A 23155-nucleotide genomic window follows, 5' to 3' on the forward strand; every position below is an offset into this window, starting at 1 on the left:
CCATGTTAGAGATTGGCGCAGGCGCATGACCGCCGAGGCCAGAGGTTGCGCATGCGCGGGGATAATGGCAAAGCCCGCGAAGGAGGAGAGCTCTGATAGGAGGGAGGCCAGGGAACGACGGGTCCCAGCAGCCCAGCGGACCCTCGTGACGCGCAAGGACCAATGAGATGCGAGGACAAGGGAAAAAGGGGTCGGAGGTCGCGCACGTTGGGCAGAGCGAGCGGTAGGAGGAAGGAGAAGGAGCTCCGAGGCCTCATACCCCAGGCCCAGTTAGACCCTGAGCCCCAGTAGTGTGAAGCTGAGCTAGGGACCGGCCATAGATAGGTTCCGGTTCCCTTAGTGTGAGTGCTACCAGGACATTTCCAAATCAGCGGGAGGTCTGGGCTCAGACCCCGCTGCCGTGTTGCTGCACGTCTGTGTGGGATCGCCCCGGACACCTACGGGCGACGTCATCTAGGCCCACGCTGATCCTTTGTGAAGACTGTTGCAGGACCGGGTACTGGAGTGCCCGGCAGGTAACATACAAGTGCACCAACGGTATCACCATTTATTCAGGACACCGTGGCTGCGCAGTCCACACATATAGATTCACTGTCTCACTTGAGGGTGGGGGAAATATTGGACACGGGTACTGGACACGGGGAGGGATCACCCGGTGAAGGAGGGTAGTGAGCGTCCTGCGAGACGCAGAGTATAGTGTCTGCCTCAAAGAGGGACACCGGTTGATGATAAAGAAGGAGTGAGGTTATGCCATATATTCATGCTAGTAAAGTTAACTGGTTGGTTATTGTTGTGTGTGTTGATGTACATAAGTTCCTGCGAAGAACCACTTTCCCTCTGGCGGAAGCTGTCGCAGGTGGATGCGCTGCACCAAGTATCCAGTATTGAGCGTGCCCCAGGCTCTCCGTGGCAGAGGCTTAGGCCCTGTGAGCCTACAGGTTATACAGCATACGGTAGTGGGCTGTGTTCGCTAAGAACCAGGGCTACAGTAATATATGAAGTGATTTGACTTCACTGTAAATACAGTGTTCAATGCTCAGTGGTGCTAAAAAAAAAAAAAAAAAAATGTTTAACTCCTTTGGCCAAAGCAGCCAAATTATTAATAATAATAATAATGGAGCCATGGATTGCTTATGCATAGTCAAAAGCAATTAGCCCGCTGTTGCTGGAGGTGGCAGCAATGCATGTGTAGGCAAAGCGGTTTAATAGGGCCTGACTACTGGTTACACAGCATGGAATAATAACAGCATTGTCCACGCCAGGGCTGGTCGCAGGGGGATTACAGGACAGGCAGGATCCCAGGCAACGAGGCGGAAAAGCAGAGACACTGCGGGAAATGAATCAGGCAGCAAAGTAAACTGAAAGGAGGCTGGGGCTTTAACAGGACAAAGCAGGGGCTTCCGGAGAGAGCAAAACAAGGGGGCTGGCCAGAGCAGCAAACCCCACACCCAGCCCTCCCCTCAGTCTGTGACCTCACTCCCACTCCCCCAATCAGTCTCTGTGACCTCACTCCCAATCATGGCCATGAATACTCAAAGCAGCAATCCTGCCCCCTTTTTCTTATGTATAGGAAGAGGGGGGGGGGGGGGGGGGGAGAGAAACCACGCTCATGTCAGCTCATTGGACCCCCTAGTTCGCGAGATACTTAATTGAGAAAGCTGCCACCGGGAACTTCATGGGTCTTTAAATTCGCAGCGTCACGCGGTCAAAAAAAAAAAGGAAGTGGCGATGGAGGACGTTGCGGGTGCGGCTTCCTAATGGCCCGCGCAGCGTAAGACATTTAAACTGCCATTTTGTTGGGGACAATACCAGCAGGAACGTTTAAGTAATGTCTCTAGGAACCAGAGGGGTTCCCCAGAGGAAAAATGAGCTTTTCACCTATGTAAAAGATTAAAAAACAAACAATGGGTCCGGAGAAGCACTGGGTTAAAGAAGGAGCGGCTCAGCGAGTAAAGACACAGACAATGACACAATCAGGGGAACCTGGTTCAATTCCCAGTGTCAGCTCCTTGTGACCTTGGGAAGGTCACTTTATCTCCCTCTGTCTCAGGCACCAAAATCATTGCTTGTAAGCTCTACGGAGCAAAGACTAACAATCCTATGTACTGCGCACTGTACGGTACTGTCATTGTGACGCGCTCTGAGTCCCATTGGGAGAAAAGCCGTATACGAAATAAAAAAAAAATACTTTATCTTAACATTTTCGTGGAAAAGCTATGAGGAGTTAACAATCTATTGACTTCTGGTGCAGACAGTCATGTCAACTATCTGATTTTCGCACGGGTTTGGAGTCAGTGTCACTGATGTTTAGCAGGTATCAGACTTCCATGGAATTTCCCTGATCAAAAAAAACTGCATTTTGTTTTTAGGGCCAGACTGAAGGCGTTAACCTATTACACACATCGCAGCCATTAGCTCACTACGGTGTTACGTGGGGCTATGCCTTTAGGGTTACCCCACCTCCACAGACTCCATGACTCAGCCTGCGACGCTGCCTGTTTGTCTCACGTTGAGGTGCATGCTGTGTGGAAACAAGATAACGCACGCGACTCTGGTCCAGCGCTACCTGCTGATCAGCACCCTCATCACATAGCTCGTTATGACTCAGGGTTGCATTTGAACATATTCCAGCCTCTGGGGGGGGGAGGGGGGGGGCGGGGAAGAGATGTATGAAGGTAACTGTGGCACTATGCTGACATCAGCAGAGAACCATTTGTCCTGGTTTCTCTGACTCAAGGTGTCTTGTTGCCCTATTTGCGCACCAGATTGTGAAATGGGGAGTTTAAAAATGAGAAGACAGCCCCCCAGATTTTACATTTGCCATTTTGTAAATGGGTCAATGTCCTGGTGACTAGGGCATTTGAATATGCAGAATTACCGGCAGTAACTTTCCTGGCTACATCTCGAAAACCAGGGGTTCCCCCGGAGAGGAAATTAACACAGCTCAGCTCCGGGGGGCCCCAGCTTCCCACACAGAGAGCGCAGGTGCAGCTTTAATTCATTATTAGAATTGTTTCTCATACAGTGCTGACTGTGTACCCAGCTGTACATAGTGTATTGCAGGAACAGAGTTTGCCCACTTCAAAAGGCAGTGACATTACTTTAATACCACCCCCTTCCCCCCCAAATATCTATTGCATCTATGTTGCTCTATTTTTGCTATTCTCTGACCATATCTGCTTGTTATCTGATTATTAATGGATAAGTGCCGAGACTCCACTGACATCATTAGGAAGCTAAAAATGAGGGGGAAGGGGAAATAGGTTGTCAAGCAGGGGGTCCCAGGAGCTGAACAGTATTAATTTCCACTCTGACAGCCCCTTGTTTCCCAGAAACTTGCCTCTGAAAGTGTCCCAGGTACCATCCCCTGCAGGGAAAACAAAATGGAGGTTTAAATCTACCGCGGCACGCTGGAGATTTAAGAACCAGGAAGCAAATCATGGAGGGAGCCTAGAGCCGAAATAAAAGCGGTCCAGCTCCAGGGGACCACTTGCTCCATTAACCATTTAATAAAAGAAGTGACCATAGAAAGGAATGCTCATTTAACCCCTTTGATGTTGGAGAGACCGTGGTGACCGAGTGCCATGGCCCCTCTGGCACAGTGTGGTCACGTGACCGCGGCAGCCATTTTCTGGGACATCGAAGAGGAGTCGTCCTCCTCCTCAGTTTCCTCGCTGTGCAGATTGCGTCCTGCGCTCCGGGGGGGAAACCAGACCCTTGGAGGATGATGATGTAGTCACTGTCTCATGAGACCCCGGGAGTGCCAGTCGCCATGACAGATTGACTACGTCCTGGAGCACTCAAAGGGTTAAACATGTCCGTAGAAGAGGAATAGTTTCTTGCAGTGCATGTTCATGGTGGAAAGATCGGGCATAGTGGGAGAATGTTTTGCATCTCTGACAAAGTTGGTGCCTTCGTCCATAAAAAGACAAAAAAATAGGTATTTAAAAAAAAAAATCCCTTCTGAACAGTCATCCTGGAAATGATTGTTCTGAACCTGAAGGTTTAGATAGAGATTATATAACCCATCTCTGATTTAGCTCTCCAGTATTTGGTCTCTGGCCAGTACTGGACATGCATACATTTAACAATGTTATTTTGAATGTCAAGACTGGAAATTACGTGTTCTCCAATTCACCGCCCCCCCTCCAATCTCCCCCCCAAAATGGTGTTTCATATCCTGATTTTTGTGATGGTAACCTGTAGACGGCACTAGTCTTCAGGGAGGGCTCCATTTTAACCTCCCCCGGGCCCTTAATATTGCAAAACATGTCTCCTGAACAGAGCATCAGATTAAAACAAAATTAAAACAGCGTTGGAAAGGGATAGAAGAGATTTCTTAACAAATGGCGATTAGCACAGCAGGTTGCATTAATAGTCTCACTTGGTTATACATAGAGCCCACATGTCAGTGGGTAAGTGATCGCTATATAAAGTCTGTGACAGCAGACCCTGTATAAAAGCAGCGAGCTGCACTTGTCGGTAGGTTCTGCGCCCAAGCCTCCTCTTTGAGCAGCTCATTATAAAACATTCAGCCTCTGTAGATGGGAGCAGCAGAGCGATACATCACTATGACTGCTCCGCAGGGCGGGGGCAGGGAGATCTGCAAAGAAAAGCAGCCCGTACACTGCAGCTCACACCTATTTATTACAATACATTGTAGCTCTGCTGTGCGGTTCACCAAGGAACAGGCACAATTGCTCCTATTCTGTCCAGCTTTCTAAACCTTGCTACAAAAGATTCAAACCCTTCTTCGTTTGAATGGGGATAAAATCTTCCCTAACAAGAAGGTGGCTTCATATGTTTAATAGAAACCAATAAGACTGCCTGAAGAGCTTATAATATGCAGACATAATAATGAAGTATATACAGTCAGAATTAAAGTCACTTGTCGCACGCGGACGATTGTAGTCACTTATGCGACAGAAGAATACAAAATAAAAAAATATATATTGTCCACAGCACTCCTCCATTAGAAAATATTCCCTTTATTTCAAATGTTTCGGACCACCCAGGTTCTTTGTCAAGCTTGACAAAGAATTGGGGTGGTCCGAAATGTCGCACCATTTTTATTTCTTGTACTGCATGTTCTGATGGATTGAAAAGGGAATATTGGAGTGTTGGACAATAATTTATTTTTAAGATACACACACACACACACACAATGTTGCCCTTTTGTCTTTAGGAATATTGTAGGAGGTAGAAAATACCCAGCAGAATGAACATGGGACATACTGAATATCCTCTGCACGTCCAGGATCCTTCTCACTTTAACCTTCATTCAATAAGCTCAACATACTGGAGGGCTGTAATGTTTTGAGGACTATGTTCTCAGATACCAGACCCTCCAATATTGGGGGCACATGCAAACAGATACACTTTAGTTCCTCAGTTAATGTGGGACACTGGAGCTTACAAGCAAGAAAGCATCTTCCATGAAGGCAACGCATGCAATTATTGGCAAATATCATACTGATAAAACACTTGTATTTCTGGATTTGTATATACTAAATATATACTTAGCATACTTCCCTATAACACGCTGATCATTTATCAAAATCAGTAATCGATCTTCAAGCAGCTGTAATTAGCTGAAGGTTCCATGTTTCATCCAATGGGAGACAGGCAGCTCAAACGTGGACAGAAATAGGTACAATATGTCCAGCTCATAAAAAAAATAATAGGTACGGCGCCAGCCCAAAAGTTGGAGGGTACGTGCATAGATGCATACTGTACTTATACTGCAGCATGTTTAATATGAGGAGGTATGTGTGAAGAGATGTTAGTGTACAAAGCGCTTACCAATACTGAAGAGTGCTAACCTCTTTGCTGCCAGAAAGACCGGCATCAAATCTCTTTGCAATGCCTTGCAGGGCTGTGTCAGAAAAGGAGTTAACTAGCAAAATAGCAGGAGACGTCCACGATTTGTTACTACAATATCTGGAGTTAGTCGCTAGACTCGGACCCCCATCGCCTTTCTGGTGTGCAAAGAGTTAAAATCAGCCGACCACGCCACCATGCAGTATATAAAAGTGCTGAGCTGTGGCAGTCCTTGGTCTGAGCCCCCAGCCTCCCTCCCCCAGATTTCCATTCAGTGCTTGTTATTGTACATCTCTGGCAAACCGCAGGAGGGTGTTGGGCAGGCTCAGTAACCCCTTCTCTACCAGAGTTGCTGGTCTCCTCAGGCAATGAAAGGGTTATTTTCCGCAGAGGGGCCACATGCTATTGGGGTGAAGAATTTGGTTTCTTTAAGAGGAGATGAGGAAAGTCTGTTCCTCTCTCACCCACTGCCCAAACCTGACCTTACAAAAGGCTAGAAGGGAGACAACTGTAAGATTCCCTGGCATGTCACAAATCCCTGGATATAATGAATTACACATGGCTAGGTGCTCCTTCCAAGTCAACCCAACAAAGACTGGACATCACATGCAAACAAAATCGAGCGTTTACAGCAGCAACTCTGCTGAATTTCTACATACATCTTTCATCATGATCTTCAGCCCTTGGTCGACCCACTGCTGGATGAAGGCCTCCCCAATGATCTTCCAGGTACTGTGGTTGAAAGCCTCTCTTCTTGACGTTGCGCCAACACATTTTCAGATTTCTTCCTTCCATCTTACATTAGGTTGTTGTCTTGGTCTTTTAAGCGCTCTTGGAATTCATTCAAGTACCATCTACCTTCCTCCACTAATTGTCATTTCTTCATGCGACATGTCCGGCCCACTGCCATTTTCATTTCTTCCCCCCTGTGATAGGGTTGCCAGGTGTCCAGTATTGAACCGGACAGTCCTATATTTGGACACTCTTTCCAGTAAAAAAAAAAAATGTAGGGAGGTAATACAGGACACGTATGTGTATACCGATATTACCTCCCTGGACATAGTGACCTGCCGGCTGGGGGGGGGGGGGGGGGGAGGGCACAGGATTTTTCCAAGAGAGAGCAGGACTGCTGCTAGGGGGCTGGGCAGCTTCCTCCATCCTGATGGGAAAATGCAGCCAATCAAGAGGTGGTGTCAGGAGCCTGGGGGTGGGGCCAAGGACAGGAGGAATCAGCATGGAGCGGACAGAGTATCTTTCGTCATTGTGTCCAGTATTTTTGGAGAAGCCACCTGGCAACCCTACTTTTCTTTGGTCTCAAACCCATTCTTTATTTTAATCCATCTCGTCGGGCATACCTCTATGGCACAAGAACAGGGGGGCACTGTACGTCAATAGGCACAGGCTCTCTTACAGTTTGTCAAGTCCGTTGCCATCTTGCGCTACAAGAGCTGCAGCCCTGAACTGACAGGAAACCAAAATGTCAACCTCAAAAAAGGGGACCCAAACCACCAAATTCCCCCCCCAAAAAAAATAATAATTGTAATAATGAAGTGCTGATTGTTAGCAGTGATACACCAGTTAAGTCTACAAGATGCCTATGCTAAAAAGCAGGGAGGCTGTCAGACAGAGTTTTCATGCCACCGACAGGCTGGTGTACTGGTGGTGTTCAAAATGTAATGGTATGAGGAGGTACAGAGTTAAATATCACTCCACCCCCCCCACCATTTCATCACCCAGAGAACCTCCCATAAATATTATATATAATCTTACAAAATCTGGGGAGGATCCGCAGAGTTCCACTGTGGTGCTCCCAGCTACAGGGACCCCCAAAGTTGTCACTTTAATTTTTGGCGTTTCATGGAAAAAAAAAAAAAAAAAAAAAAACACAACTGCAAACATGGCTACCAGGGTCACCAAAAAAAAAAGCTGCAACATCATTGGATTTCCATTTGTAACCCCTGTGGCCCAGTGCAATCTAGACACACATGCTCCTGAACAGAGCATTGGATTAAAAATAAATTAAGGAGCGTTGCAAAGTAAAAGATCTCATAAAGTAAATATAAAAGAAATATGCAAAAGCAACGGGGATCAGTGCAGACGGCTGCTTTAAGGCCTAGTACAAAACCAGAGGCAGCAGGAAACAATTAAACCAGCCCACGCAAAAAGACACCAAGCCTACAATCTCAGTCAGCAGCACTTAAATAATAAGAACATTGTTTTCGTATATAGCTCTGACAGCATCCACTGCGCCGTACAAAAATGTTTGCAAGCGCAATAAATCCCTGCCCTAAAGAGCTTACAATCTAATTTTAGGTGTCTGAGGCACAGGCAGATAAAGTGACGTGTCCAAGGTCAGAATCCCCGACACTGGAAATCAAACCGAGTTTACCCACTTCAAAAGAGAATGTTCTTCCCACTAAGTTAGTCTTCAAGTACTGGTGGGCAACAGGCAGCCCACGGGAGCGTCACCTTTTGGGCCACCACCTCTGGCCGCCCCAGTAGCACAGCTCCCCATATCTCCCTAGTAAAGATGGAGCGGGGATCGTAGCTTCTCTTCACTCCCCCAGCTGCGTTATGACACTGCGCTGATAAATACTGTACTGTCCCACTCCTGCGCTAATCACTTGTTCCCTGTGTAAAGAGAGGACCGGTCAGTATTCACCAGCATGCCGGCATTAAGCAGCTGACCGGACAGGGGAGAAGCTCCAAACCCCGTCTGCAACAGCCCTCCTGCCTGTGCACCAATACATATATTGTGGCCCTTTTGAGAACCGTGAAGTATACCATTTGTCTACTACTGCCTTGAAGTATCCCCCCCCCCCCTTCAAATAATAGCGCTGCCGGCCCCTCTGGCTGCAAAGGGGTGATATGCGCATAATCTATTGCTATAAAAATGTTAAATAAAATGGACGACAGAGGCAGTCATCTTTGATTTGTGACAACGTTTGGGAAGGATTACAGAGGCTGCCATCAGAGGCGCCTGCAAAGCACTGCTCTGCAATTTAGCATACCGCATGCTAGTATACTGCTCTGCATCACAATGCATGTCATCATATTGCTCTGCATACTAGTATAGTGTTCGGCAACACAACGCGTGCCATCATACAGCTCTGCGACACAATGCATACCATCATGCTCTACAACCCAATGCATGCCATCATACTGCACTGCATGCTCCCCCTGGCACTGAAAGGGTTACAGTCTCCGTCCCTCACACGTAAACACATTTGTTTCAGAAATACTTCATTGTGAAGTCAGCTCTCTTTCTCCCCCAACCCCCAGTGATTTGCCAGTTTAGAAGAAATTCTGATCTCCTACAAACTGATTTGTCGTTGCCCTGATCACTGCAACATTGGAGTAGCTGCAGCAGTGTTATCTTTGTTAGCTAGAAGCTCCTAATGAACCAGCATTTCCTCCCAGATTTGCTTTTTTTAATCATGTATATGAAGTAGGTCTCCGCAGCAGAACCTCAGTAATTTCCAGGAACCCCCTGCTCCTGAGATATTTACCAAGGAAGGTGCCGCTGGTACTTCTGTCACGCAGACCAGTAGGAATCTGCAACGTCGTATTAGCCCGCGTGACCTCCTTTTTGTTTCCCCTGGAAGGGGAGGAGACAGATATTTTCGCAGCCAATTCAAACTATGACAAAAATTTGCCCATCTGCAACGCGCCTGGCCAATGTGACATCCAGAGGAAGTCATCAGTTTGTTTACTTTTTTCTATGGAGAACTATACTGCAAGACAAGTGACCACATGGTCACAGCGCAGGACGGTCCGTCACACATGGGCGACTCAGAACATATGGTAACCAAAAAAAAAAAACCCCAAAAGGTTAAAACTTTGTTGTAGTGAGCTACTCATGAATGTCAGATATCAACATCCTAAATCTAGTATGACCTGTAGCATCCATGATGGAGGCAGACACCCAGGAACAGTCAATACAATGTATTCAGGGGGGTAGGAGGGTGGTGTTCCAGAACTACCCAGCATACCCAACCCAAATAAGAGACATGCAAGGCTTGGAAGAAAACTGCTTGCAGGTTTGTTAATATACAAAATGTTACCAAACACTGGAGTACCCAGCTATGTTGCTCCGTCAACCAACATAAAGCTGAGGGGGATACCCATGACGTGTACCTCTATTTGCCAACAGCCACCCAAGGCCCAACACACACTACACACTGGAATATCACTTCAATACCAGCTGCCCAAGCTAAGTATAACACTGCCTTCCCCAACACAAATGAACGGGAGGTATCCACCACCTCCCCACAAGGAGCCAACTCCAACAGGATCCATGTACAGATGTGAAAAGACTCACTGTCCCCGGGCCACGGCCAAAGAAGCAGGTCTGCGCGCTGGAGACCGCGTCTGGCATGATTACGCGGAGGGGGTTTATGCTTCGAATGGGACTCTTGCAGCGTAAATCCTCTGGTGCCGGGACCACCGCGCATTGGCACGGGAGACAGCAAGGTTAGCTACATCTGTAAGGCTTGGTCCCCACTGGCTGCTGCAGTGCCCGCTATGGACAAGAGTCTCCCCTCAATGGGGCCGGGGGTGCTGTGAGGGGTGGCCGTCGCGTGGCAAGTTTTTCAGGGATACATGAAAATTGAGATTAGAACTAGCGATGGAGCGCTAGGCCACGCCCCCCGGCGGTTCAGCCAATGAGGACGAACCTTCCAGGTGACGTTATGGCTGCGCCCCGTCACTCCCCCCGTCTTTTCCACTCCAGCTCACAGCAGACTGGGGAAATCAGCTGCACGCGTCGCCAGCCAGGCAGACGCATGCGCAGCGCAGACAGCAGGGCCGTAGCCATATAAACTTTGTACAAAAGCTGCAACAAGATAACTTAACGACACATACCGGTTAAACAATAACCCAACAGGAAGGGTCGGACTTCTGTAACAGAAGCCAAGAGGTAAGCCCCCCCATCTAATATAACTTTACACCCCCCCCCCTCCATCCTAACCAATAACAATGAATCTACCCCAACCTTTCCAGAAAACAAAGGGATAATCAAGATTTTACTTCTGTGTATCCTGCAAAAAAAAATTAACACTCCCCCCCCCCTTTTCATTAACTGTTACATACACCTATAAATATATATTATCTTTAACTGTGCATTCAATATCTTGTATATAATGTATAACTCTGTTCACTTAATGTAACTATGTATTATTTATCATAACTCTGTGTCCAGGACATACTTGCAAACGAGGAGGTAACTCTCACTGTATAACTTCCTGGTAAAATATTTTATAAATAAAGAAGAAGTCCTATGGGATGCATCATCTACTTATTGTCTTCCACTGTTAGCTGTTTGAATAATTAAGGCCCAAATGAATAAATTGCCTGCAGATACAAGGTTTACCAAGTCTTAGGAAAGATATGATTAAAATATTGGAACAACCCATCAAAGCATTTGCTTCCCATGGGGACAATAAACGTTTATCCTCTTTCTTAATCTTTAGCTTCTGAGGTCACCATGGTAACCTTCAGACTGCACTGGGCTCTGAGGAGGACTCCATTTTAACCTCCCTGACGCATAATATTTTAAACGCTTATCTCCTCTGGATGGAGCATTAGTTCAAAAAAAAAGTAAGCAACAACAAAAATAAACCACACAACACACTTCACTGCCATTAGTCCTAGGATGGCAGGCCCCAGCATCCTTTAGCTACAGGGCTTTGGAGTGCCCTCCAGCAGCAATTAGGTTACAATCGGCTAGACAGGATAGGATACCAATTTATTATACATGGATATATACATACATACATACTATAGTTGGAGCAACGTGGAAGAGAGAGGCTTGCCGTACAGACAGTACTCGGTTATCCAATGGAAACCGTTCTGGAAGTTGCGTTGGATAGTGAAACCGTTGTAAAGTGAGTCCCATGTTAATCAGGGGCGGTGAGCGTTGGATAACGCATTCCGGCGTCGAAAAACGGCCCTTCGGGTTGCGTTGTAAAGCTTTGGATATGCCATTCGTTGGATAGCGAGGACTACCTGTACCTGGAAGATCATTGGGGAGGACTTTATCCAGCAGTGGATCGACAAGGCCGCTCTGGCAGGGGCCAACTATGGGCTTGTGGAGCATGGCTTCCAAGGAAGGGGTTAATTGAAAATGGGAAGCAAATAATAATAATGGATACAAAATCCTTTATCTGGAAAAACAAAGTTTACACAAGATTTGGCTTTGTTTAAGGGAACTGGCGTGATGCTTTGTCATGAGCCAACCCTCAGTAAGAGAGGGGAGGGGGTTAATGTCTAGGGTGACCAGAAGTCCCGTTTTTTAGGCCTCTGCCCTGACTTTTTGGGCCACTGTCCCAGTTTTCTACCAGCACCAGCCACGCATGCATAAGAGGCATGTGCAGATTATGCATGCACGCAAGCGGGCGGCAAGCACTCATCATTCGTGCATGCGCAGTCGGTGCTCGCCATCCGCGCATGCGACTGCCCATGCGTGAGATTTTTGTCCTGGTTTTTGCCGGTACAAGTATGGTCACCCTATTAACGTCAGATTGAAATGAATTGGCCATAGTGGATCCTTTTTGGATGGACAGGAATCGTTCGCAAGGTTAATGGGGACTAAAAGGACTTGAGTTGCAATATCCCACAGCAGCAAGAATAGCTCATTTAATTCCTCTTTCGATATGACTACCCTTTCTTAAAAGGAGACTTTGCACTTAACCCCTTTGCTGAATTGCAGGCCCTCCTGGCAGGGAAGCGATAAGTATGTGAAACAGGGCCCCAGTTGGGTCATCAGAGGAAGTCAGAGCCTGGCCATGCACCTGTCTCAGTACCAGCTCACATGCGGGATACCCATGAAGCCTGCTGGCTGAAAGGTTTGAATTACCTATACATTTTCTCTACCTGCCATATCCCACATTAAACGACTACCACTAAGAGAGTTTATTGGCATATAGGACATATAAATGTATCAATTGCAATCTCGACCGAAAACATTGATGTTTCAGCAATAAAGTATTATAATTCTTAAAGAGAGTCCTGCTAGGAGTTCTGGCTCTTCACCACACACAAAAATAAAAGGTTATTGCAAAACTTAAGTCCTGGGGTGCCTGCTTCCATCTTTTTTGTATTCCAGTACCCAGCCGTTTGCACCCAAGGGGGATGCTACCTCCAGTGGAGTAAGAGATAGAGATATCTCAATCTGAATATCATGTCCCCCAATCACTTCAGTTCTAAACACAAAGCTTTAGGTTTCCACTTAAGTAAATCACAGGGTGATTACTAGACGCTGACACAGTATCACTGGATTTTGTATTTAGGATCCTGGAGTACCACTAATTTTTCTTACTTGCACTTACTGTTCCACTTTCTAACTGAACCGGGCAAAAACTCGGATTTGGTTTTCAAAGCCTAAATATTGTATACATCTTCCCATGATTAGAGCTTTGCCCCACTCCTAAAATGTCTTCAAATCCAGCACAGTACCCCTACTTTATCAGTCGCTCCAGTAGCCAGGAGTTTAGGGGGACCAATGAATATAATTCCCCCATCACAACAATAGTTTGTTTCTTGAGGGATGGGGGAAGGGAAATGGTCTCTCCCCGATATCTATTGTTAGGCCTCCTTAATAATGATCATGTGGAGCATTGTTTGAAAGACACAAGAATTCAGTGTCCAGGGCTGAAATGCTAATGCCACTGCCTTTGAAGTGGGTGAACCCAGAATCTGCTCCTTGTGACTCGTCACTATCTCCCTGTGCCTCAGGCACCCAAATTAGATTGTCAGCTCTACGGGGCAGAGACCCCATTGTGCTTGCAAAAATTCTACATACATTGCTGTGTATTTTTTATCATCATCTGCAGTGTCATTGACTGCACAGCTCTATAATAACCCAGCCCCATCAGACTGCAGGGGAGGGGGAGAACACACTATTTTGTAGAAGTGATCTCACCCCAGCCATGCTCATATGGGGAGTGGACTAGCATATACTAAAGACCAAATCAATTCCTTCCTCTAAGTCACAGCCATGATTTCTGCTCTCTGTGCTGAACAATTCCTCTTCTATAAAACAATATGTAAAGTCCCCGGACACCGAATAATGTGTAAACATACAACCAAAGCAGTGAATCATATAGGGGTCCATATATAATATACAATTACCACATGTAAAACAGATACGTATACATGCAACACAACTGTTAGTTCTTAACATACACCCGCCTACTCTTATAAATCAGAGATATACAGTAACCTTAGTAATCATGTTCAAATGTCATGATAACATAGCACTGCAAAAGAAATCTCACCGCAGCTACTAGAAAAACGAATGTTTATATGTGTGACATGTAAGGGGAGATTATCCCTGGTGTATACAAAACGTTACACGAGCAGGATAAATATTTTCTTTATATAGTCTCTCAGCAGCTTCCTCCTCCCCGAGTATAAAAATAACACAGTTACAGGACAAGTGCCAGTTGATGACACTTTGCATGCAAAAAGGGTCAGTTTTCAGATCATTAAAAAAATATATATACCATTGTAATTGTTAATATTGATTTACCTTGCGCGTGTTGATCCAGTTCTTTCTTCTCCTCTTGGGTTCCCACAATCTGGTTTTCCATGATCGCGACAGACAAAGTAACTGGTATATTTTACTTCTAGACTCCAGCGAGGTTATTATTATTATTATTACTAATATTTTAAAGTGGAAATTATCGCAGGCTTTCTTTTTTGCTTCCCTGGTGTAATCTCATTCCTAAAGGCAGCCGGATCCTTCTTAGCAGTTGAAAACAGTCTTCATCACCAGGGAGGGGAAGGAGAAAAAAAAAAAGTGTCCAACCCCCTACCTACTCAAACAAAAAAAATCCAGGGTCTGGGGAGATGTGTTTGCTTTGAATGAAGATCACACAAATTGTAAAGGTTTTATGGACGGGAGAGGCTCAATCTTCCCTTTATTTCTCCCCCCTTAAAGGATCAGGGACCCTGCAGCAAAGAAAACTTAGATGTGAAATCAAAATGATAAATAAATAAAATGAGACCTCAGCACAGCAGCTGATGGATCTGCTATTGTAACATAATAGTGTCTGCCCAGTCTTTAACACAGGCATCTACCATGTGCTGGCAGGAGGGGGGAACCTGATCTCATTTCCTTTACAAATACTACATGTGTCACTATTAAAAGCAGCTATCTCACCAGCTTGACATGAAATCCATCTGTGCTCTGTGTCTGGTTTCTGTGCGATGTGTGCTTCACACCCCCGTTCTTTTATGATTTCCCATGGTTCAGTAGGGAACCCTCCCCCCCTCTCATTATTTGGTTCAGACCATCAGCATGTTGAGACTATCTAGGGAAAGTTACATTCTTTGGAATTGGGAGCACAGATGGTGAGTCACTCAGCTTGGCCCCAGCCCTGTGCAGCTCAGGATGCAGGCAGTCTCATCATACACAGTAACTCCTGCATCAATCAGCATGGCTTTTGCTGGCTCAATTATCTTGGGAAGCAAAAACATGACGTCATATAGAGTGTTTCATCATCACACAGGCAGCCAGAATGTAGAATCATGCCTTTAGATGCTCTAAGCAGCATAGCCTTAAAACAAATAAATATACCCCCTAGGTTTTAAGCAGGGGGTCTCCAGAATGGAACTGTGTTGAATTCAGCTCTGGGGACCCGAGCATTTTTTTCAGCTCCCTGAGATACCCGCATCAAAAGGGGGTGCCAGTATCTCAGTCCGTGTAACGTTTCTGCAGCACGCAGGCCAATAAGAATCTAAGAAGCCGCAAGGGATGACATCACGGCCTTTCTATTGGGATGTAGGACCTTTAAACAGACATTTTCTGTGCCCAGCCAGGGCTGCTGTGTCGGGGAGCAGGGGGTCCCCGAAGCTGAAAATAATGTGGTTGAGCTCCAAAGACCCCCTGCTTCCCACCTAGTAAAAATAATAAATGAATCGGGAGGTAATGTCACTTTAAAGCAGCAACCACCTCCCCCCCAAATCATCTTAAATTAACCAAGGCATCCCCCAGGAGCGGAAGTTGGGGGACCCCATTATTACCGAGAAATATTTATTTTACTTTGGCCAGTAACGGCTGTGGGGTCACCCAATCGGAAGCTGCAATGTTATCTTATGGTGACGTCACAGCTTTCTGTTGGTCGTCAGAGAGAGGCTGACTCGGTGGTCATATTGTTCTCCCGGACAAGAATTCTTGTAAGGGAATTTTAAAATTAAATATTTCAGGAACCAGTGAGTCCCTGTAGCTTGAAGTGATGAGGTTCAGCCATTCCTTCTGTACCATATTAAACAGTCAGGGTTTGGAGGAACAGTCTGACATAGCCATAGTCTGACATAACCAAGACGACGACCAAAAGTAAGATGGGAGGACGAAATCAGAAAATGTGTTGGAGCAATGTGAAGAAGAGGCTTGTAATCGCAGTACCTGGAAGATAATTGGGGAGGCTTTCATCCAGTGACAAGGGCTAAAGATGATGATTATATATATATATATATATATATATATATATATTTATTTGTTAATATACTTTTACCCAATCACAGGCCACATTGAGAAATCATTCAGTAATTGCTGAACTGGAGAAATGTTGATGTAAAAAAACAAAAACAAATTGGCCACCATTGCAAAATTTCTAAAAACTGTTTTACAACCCAGCCCGAATCCCTGCAAATGTTGCAATCTTTGCTGTGTTCTTTCATTAGTCAGATACAAGCAACGTTTGTGTGTGCGAAATGTGTTACTAAGCTTTTTGCAATTGCACCTTTTGGGATTGCATTTGCCAAGCTAACCAACATCTCTTCAGTTATGTAACAAACATTAAAAATGATAAATAATAAGTTATATGGTGAGAACATCCAAATGATTCAAGTATTTGGTTGCAGTTTACAAAGCAATGCATTTGAGCCTCTTTCTGCTACAAATTAATTACAATTTCAGGGGTGGCCAACTCCAGTCCTCAAGGGCCACCAACAGGCCAGGTTTTCCAGATATCCCTGCTTCAGCACAGTTGGCTCAATTAGTGGCTCAGTCTTTGAGTGAGCCACTGATTGAGCCACCTGTGCTGAAGCGGGGATATTCTGAAAACCTGGCCTGTTGGTGGTGTGACGGTAGGGGGTAACCAGGCTCTCAAAGGTTAGTAACATTGTATCATTCCAATGTTTTGCCTGTAATAAAAGTATTTTTTGTGTTTTCCCTTTCCGGACATGCAGTCAAGCAGGGATTACTAGGGTATGGGTTTCAAGTTCTTTTTTTTGCGGAGGAACCGTTGTCAGAATGTGCCTAGGAGGTTGGAGTCCGGATTTGTCGGTTCTCCTATAAATGTACCCGGGAATCCTGCCTGATTCTCGGATACATGTAGGCACATTGTCCCAGCAATACCTCCCCTGGAAAACGCAAGCTCGACTCACCACTAGAGTACCCTGCTTCAGCATAGGCCAGAAAGGAGAATGAGGCATAGGGATAAAACATATATTCCTGTAGCTGAGGGAATCCCAGCTAGTGCCAAGGTGGCCCAGAACCAGGATAGGGTTTGTTAGTGCCCCAACCGTATATAAGGGTATGGGGGGACTCTGAGAGTCCAAACTGAGTCCAAGGTGAGGAATAAAGCTGTGTGAGGAATAAAGCTGATAGAACTACAAGTACAACATTTATCCTTTCTGTCCCCCTGGTACACAGAGACCCTGAGGTGTATTAAAATATACTTTAATAATGTAATATGCTTTTTGCATTCGGAACCGATGTCCAAACAGGCTGCCCAAGCAAACCCATAGGTGCCGGTAAGTCTGCTGGACATCGGAGTTCAAAGCAACCAGAGGATGCCCAGAGGTGTGAATAGCATTCGGTCAGTGGGGAAAGGCGGAGTACCAGGTCCGGAGATCAATGGCAGTCCTCTGGGATGCCACTTGCTCTGCTAGACCTGGTAGAGCCTGCCCCAGCGGGTGGCATTGAGATAGCCAGGGAGAGAGGTAGCAAACTTGCACATGTCTCTTGGCTATTTCAAATTTCCCGCTGACCCGGCTTTTCTAGGCGGCTTGGCTCTGATTGGTTGCTTGGGAAAGTTCCCACACGTTGATTGGCTGCTCAGTTTTTGTGAATGAAACTCAGAATACTATAATAATCGATGAGCCAATCAGATTAGGAGTTCCCTGTAGTAAGCGCTTGGGCGGGCTTTTCAAAGTTGCTTCTGTGCGAATAGCAGAGCAACCGGCTTCGATTTCAAGCCCGAAAAGCCTCCCTGCCAGAGTCTTTTGAGCCTAAATTCTCAGAAACGATCGTAGTGGACGCGGCCTGGATTTTATGCCGATTCGAGTTCTATGAGATTTGGACTAACTCGCGGTCAGGAGGGACCAAGTTTTCAGAAGAGAACGTACCTGTGGCGTGTGGAACTTTATGCCGATTTGGGTTCCAAGAGATTCCAGGCTAAGTCCCGGTCAGGGTAAAACGATTCTATAGTGTTCCCTGCACCTAGGTAAGTCTAGTTTTCGACCCCAGTCCCAAAGTAAGTGTGTCTTTTTGTTTGTATTTTATGTATCATTGTGTGTAAGCGAATTTATGCCGAATAAATTACAATTTATTTAATTATCTTGTTTTGCTCAATGAATGATCCCGGTAAAAAGGTGTAAATAACCTGGTCTCCCCTGACAGGTGGCCCTTGAGGACTGGAGTTGGCCATCCCTGAATTAAATTGTGCCATATGGACCAAAACTAAATTAGTGCCATTAAGAATATATATATACAGCTCAACCCCATTATAACGCGATCCGTTACAACGCGAATCCGCTTATAACGCGATGCAAGCGCGGCTCCCAATTTCTGTATTTATGAATACTTTACAACACAATTATTGGTATCTTAAATACTTTATTGTACAATGCATACAATTGTACATTATTTCTAACGCGATCCGCTTATAGCACAATGTAATTCTTTGGACCCCAAGCACAGCGTTATAAGGGGGTTGAGCTGTATATATATTGGACCAAATCTTGGTTATTGGAATCTTTACAAAAAAAACAGACAACTATAAGTGTTCTTAAATCATTTATAAAATGTTAAAAACGTCCTTTATTTAATTGGAACAGGTTAATAGTTTAACTGAGCGAGGGGTTAATGCCACACTTGTTGTTCCAATGGTGACTTCATACTCTACATATTTAAAACGCCTGCAATTATTCTTTACGTGTCTTCTCATCTGGATTATTAGGCTTTTACACATAATTATACCTACCCATCCACGCTCTGTTTTTTTTTAAGTCGGCAAATATTTTTATATTGTTATTTGTTTTGCATAGTGTGTGTGTGTGTATATATATATATATATATATATATATTCTATATGCAATACGGTGGAGGTTTCTTGTTGCCTTTTTCACCCACCATAAGGCCTGGGACATAGTACGGCGAGCCTTGCTGAGCCGCGGTGAGCAGATGCACTTATCCCCTGCATCTGTCATCAGCGCGGCTTTAGCAGCCGCTTCCGCATGTGTGCGGAGGCTCAGGTATTTTGGAAAGACAGGCAAATTTAAAATTTGCCACTCAGGGAAACGGAGGAGCGGTCACGTGACCGCTCACATCCAATGGGAGCGAGGGACTAGCCCCGCCTCCCGATCCGCCTACGCCCCGCCTACGCACTGCCCCCAAAGCACGCTCACTGCCTCGCCTGCCAGGACACAAAAAAGCTCCAGTTTGAGCAGGTGAGGCAGAGCAGGAGCGCGGATCAACGCGGCCCGAGGCACCGTGCCCGAGGCCTAACTTAAAACAAGAAATCAAAACGTGATGGTAAACCCTACAGCCTTGAAAATTGCAAAGCCAGCAGTACAACCAACTTCACACGGATGATACCCATTAAGGTAGAAACATGCCTGTGAATGGTTTCTCTGGCTTTGCATCTGATTCGCATGCTGTGCTTTAAAGCTTTGTTAACAGCGAGCATTAGCTGATATCAGCTCCATGAAACAATGGTTTTTCAGGCAAAAGGTGACATTGTTTGCTCATTTGCATGTCATTTCCCAGAATCCCTTGCTGCAGTGGATACACTGTATGCTAGGGATAATGGTGAAAGGCAGGGTTGCAGACCTGCCTAAGACTAAGGCCCCGGTCACGGCGCTCTAATTGCCGCCCGCGCTTTTGGCTGCGCGTTCCGGCGATTCCCCGGTCTGCAGCTCACTGCAGGAGCAGAGACCGGGGGGGCGTGGCGGAGGAGTGACGGGGGCGCGGCCATGACGTCACCCGGCAGGTTCGCCCTCATTGGCTGAACCGCCGGGGGGCGTGCCTAGCCGCTCGCCGCGAGTTCCTGCTCTCAATTCTATTGAGAGCAGGAGTAGCTCTCGCGCGAGCGCTGCGGCCCCCCCTCGCAGCGGGCCCGGCGCCATTGCGGGGAGGGCGCCGTAGCAGGCAGCGGGGGCAAGGCCTTAGACATGTGAATGTGCTCACAAGTGATCTTTTTATTTGCTATATGCAATACGGTGGAGGTTTCTTGTTGCCTTTTTCACCCATCATAACTTAAAACGTAATGGCATATATATATATATATATACAGATATATATATTGTTTTTCTTCATAAGACTCAAAGCCAGTGTCCTGCAAAGATACCACAAACTCATCTCGCACGGGGTTAATTCATTAAGCTACAATAGTGCCCGAAAGAAACGTCCCTTTGTAATTAATTGAAGATGCATTTCCTGGCTGGGTTTTTTTTCTGCATTAGGTGGGATAAAGGGGGTCCCCGGTGCTGTACCCTTCATTTCAGCTCCGGAGACCACCTACTTCCCACGATACTCACTCGTGAAATGCCATGCTTCTAGCAGCCCCGGATGGGCACGCAATATGGCAGATGAAAGGTTTTGCATCATGCTGGCCAATAGGAAGTCGTGATGTCATTCGTTGCAGCTTTCTATTGGGCCCCCGAGATGCAAGCCCCCTAAATATGCAGTGGATACTGGCATCACCTACAGAGGTATCTCGGGAAACAGGGTGTCCCCAGAACTAAAATGATCACGCTTCAGCTGCGGAGAGACCCTGCTTCCCCCCTAGGGAGTATTTTTTTTAAAAGTAGAGGATGCTCCTTTAAACAATCTCATTGGTTTACTTAAGCACAGATCTGGCTTCATGTGTTTGGAAATTAATTACAAATGGTATTTCTTAGGACATCTGTATGGGGAAGAGTTTGTCAGTGAAGTGATTTATTTACCCTTATCCCATGCTGTCAGGGAACTAATAACGATTGGGGGGAACTTTGCCTGTGCAAACTCATTTTGAACACACAGTGACATCAGAAATATAGGGAGCAGCCAGAGGAAATGAAACCGCCCATTCCTCCCCAAGTCTCAGCTCACCATGTAAACAAAGTAACTTAAAAACAAAAAATATTAAAACATTAATGTAGGTGTTGGGTTGTAACAACAGAGGCATCAAGAACCCAGATGTGACCCCTTAAACATGTCACTGCTATTAGTATATTGGTTCTGGGAGGGATTGCTCCCTTTAAATTAACTTAGATTGCAAGCTCTCCGGGGCAGTGATTTCCTTATTTCCTTTCCTATTGCCTGATCTTGTTTGTTGCACTTTTTTTTACTACAATTTCCTGTACAGTATTGTCTCTCTTTTAAACCACTGAGTACAGCTGTGGGCGCTATATAAATACAGATATACATACAAGTCACAAATAAATAGCAGACATTTATGGCTTTGATAAATGATCTTCGGTAGGGTGGAAGGCAAACAGGAAATGTGACGAATTAGTTCTTCACCGAAAGGTTGGTGGATTCAGGGAATAGCCTCCCAACAGAGGTGCTATGGGATAATACAGTAAGGGAATTCAAACATGCTTGGGACAGATATAAGGGGATCCTAAATATGAAATTAAGTCAAAGATCAAATAGGGTCTGAGGTTTTATAGCAGATAGGAAAATGGGCAGAAAAGGTCAGCCAAGTGGTTCTGTCCCACTAGATTTTCTAGATCAGGGGTGGCCAACTCCAGTCGTTAAGGGTCATTATGACTGAGCCACTGATTGAGCCACCTGTGCTGAAGCGGGATATCCTGTAACCCTGACCTGTGTGGTGGCCCTTGAGGACTGGAGTTAGCCACTCCTGTTCTAGATGATTATCTGCTTGTGTCTCCTTCCTAGTGTTTCAGAGGCCGGGCCAAAGTTTAAAACTGTGGCAGCTCCTCGTGATAACAACACCCTGAGACAAACAACGATTTCTTGTATCCGTGAGAGATCCAGACGCTACATCGGCAAAAACAAACACTGCTAACGCCTGCAGGGTGATGTCAGCAAGCAAAGTCCCCTGTGCTTGTCTCTTCACTTGGACCCTTAGGCACGTTCTATAGTGCCGTGCGTGCGCTACGCCGTGCGTGCGCGCGGATTTTTAGTTGGCTGACGTCAGTTAGCCTTTCAATACGAGGGCCGCGCGCGCGCACGGCAGGGAGAGGCGAGCCGACAGGGAGCGGGGAAGATGAAGAAATTAATCTTTTCGCGCCGCTGCCTGCGCTCAAATGTATGTATTAGTGTGTATGTGTGTATGTATGTATGCGTGTATGCGTGTTTGTATGGATGTGAAATAAAAAATTATTAAACTTTTTTTTTTCTTTTTAAATCTTACTTAAGACTTAATTTCACTCACACAACATATATACACACATATACACACATATACACACATATACACTTACCTGCAGCTCCCGGCACTATATACAGGAAAAGCATGCGGCACTACGCACGCACGCTCGCATAGGAACGCACGGCCGCATCCTGTATATAACAGCCCTTATCCAATATACTGGAGAAGATTTAAGTTCTATTCGTTTGAATGGAGCTGATGTCTTCTACAGCAGGGTTGCATAAAATGGGGGGCACATGATTTTTTGGGGGGGTTTGCGGTGGTGACAGAGGCCCGTGCTTCCCCAAAACACATTTAAATTAAGTGCCGGTGGACCGAGCAAGGCCTCTGTAAATTCTCATACCTTGACTTTGGGCGACGCATCGCCATGACAACCATGTCAAATGACGCCATGTCAAATGACGCAGCGGGCTAACGTGACATCATTTGACGCCGGGGGCAAGGTAAGAGGGGGGCGCGAGCAGGCAGGGGGGCGTAGAGTGAAAAGTTTGCGCACCCCTGTTCCATAGCACTGGGAAGCAGCTTCACAACATATGAAATCAGCAGTGAGATTCACTCAGTGTAATAGTCTCGCTCATTTTTAGCATCACAGATCTTTATTATTATTATGATTTTATTTGTATGGCACCAACATATTCTGCAGTGCAGTATAAAGTGGGACAGAGGGAAATCACATTGTGTACCAAAAAAGTGTAGGTTAAGACGAACAGAGAAAATAAGTAGGAGAT

General features: G+C 45.8%; 1 protein-coding gene across 2 annotated transcripts in view; it reads right to left on the reverse strand.

Annotated features, from left to right (window-relative positions):
* Positions 1–14893, reverse strand: part of MAP7D1 (MAP7 domain containing 1) — a 217119-nt gene extending 202226 nt beyond the window's left edge. Inside the window, exon 1 of one of the 2 annotated variants that reach the window (XM_075604547.1) lies at positions 14351–14893. In XM_075604547.1, the coding sequence (XP_075460662.1) occupies positions 14351–14411 (61 nt within the window). In that variant the 5' untranslated portion in view covers positions 14412–14893. The remainder of the gene's footprint in view (positions 1–14350) is intronic. The other variant, XM_075604548.1, reaches the window with a different exon arrangement.
* Positions 14894–23155: the final 8262 nt, after the last annotated feature.

This window comes from Ascaphus truei, chromosome 6 (genome assembly GCF_040206685.1).
Source record: "Ascaphus truei isolate aAscTru1 chromosome 6, aAscTru1.hap1, whole genome shotgun sequence".
NCBI lineage: Eukaryota > Metazoa > Chordata > Amphibia > Anura > Ascaphidae > Ascaphus > Ascaphus truei.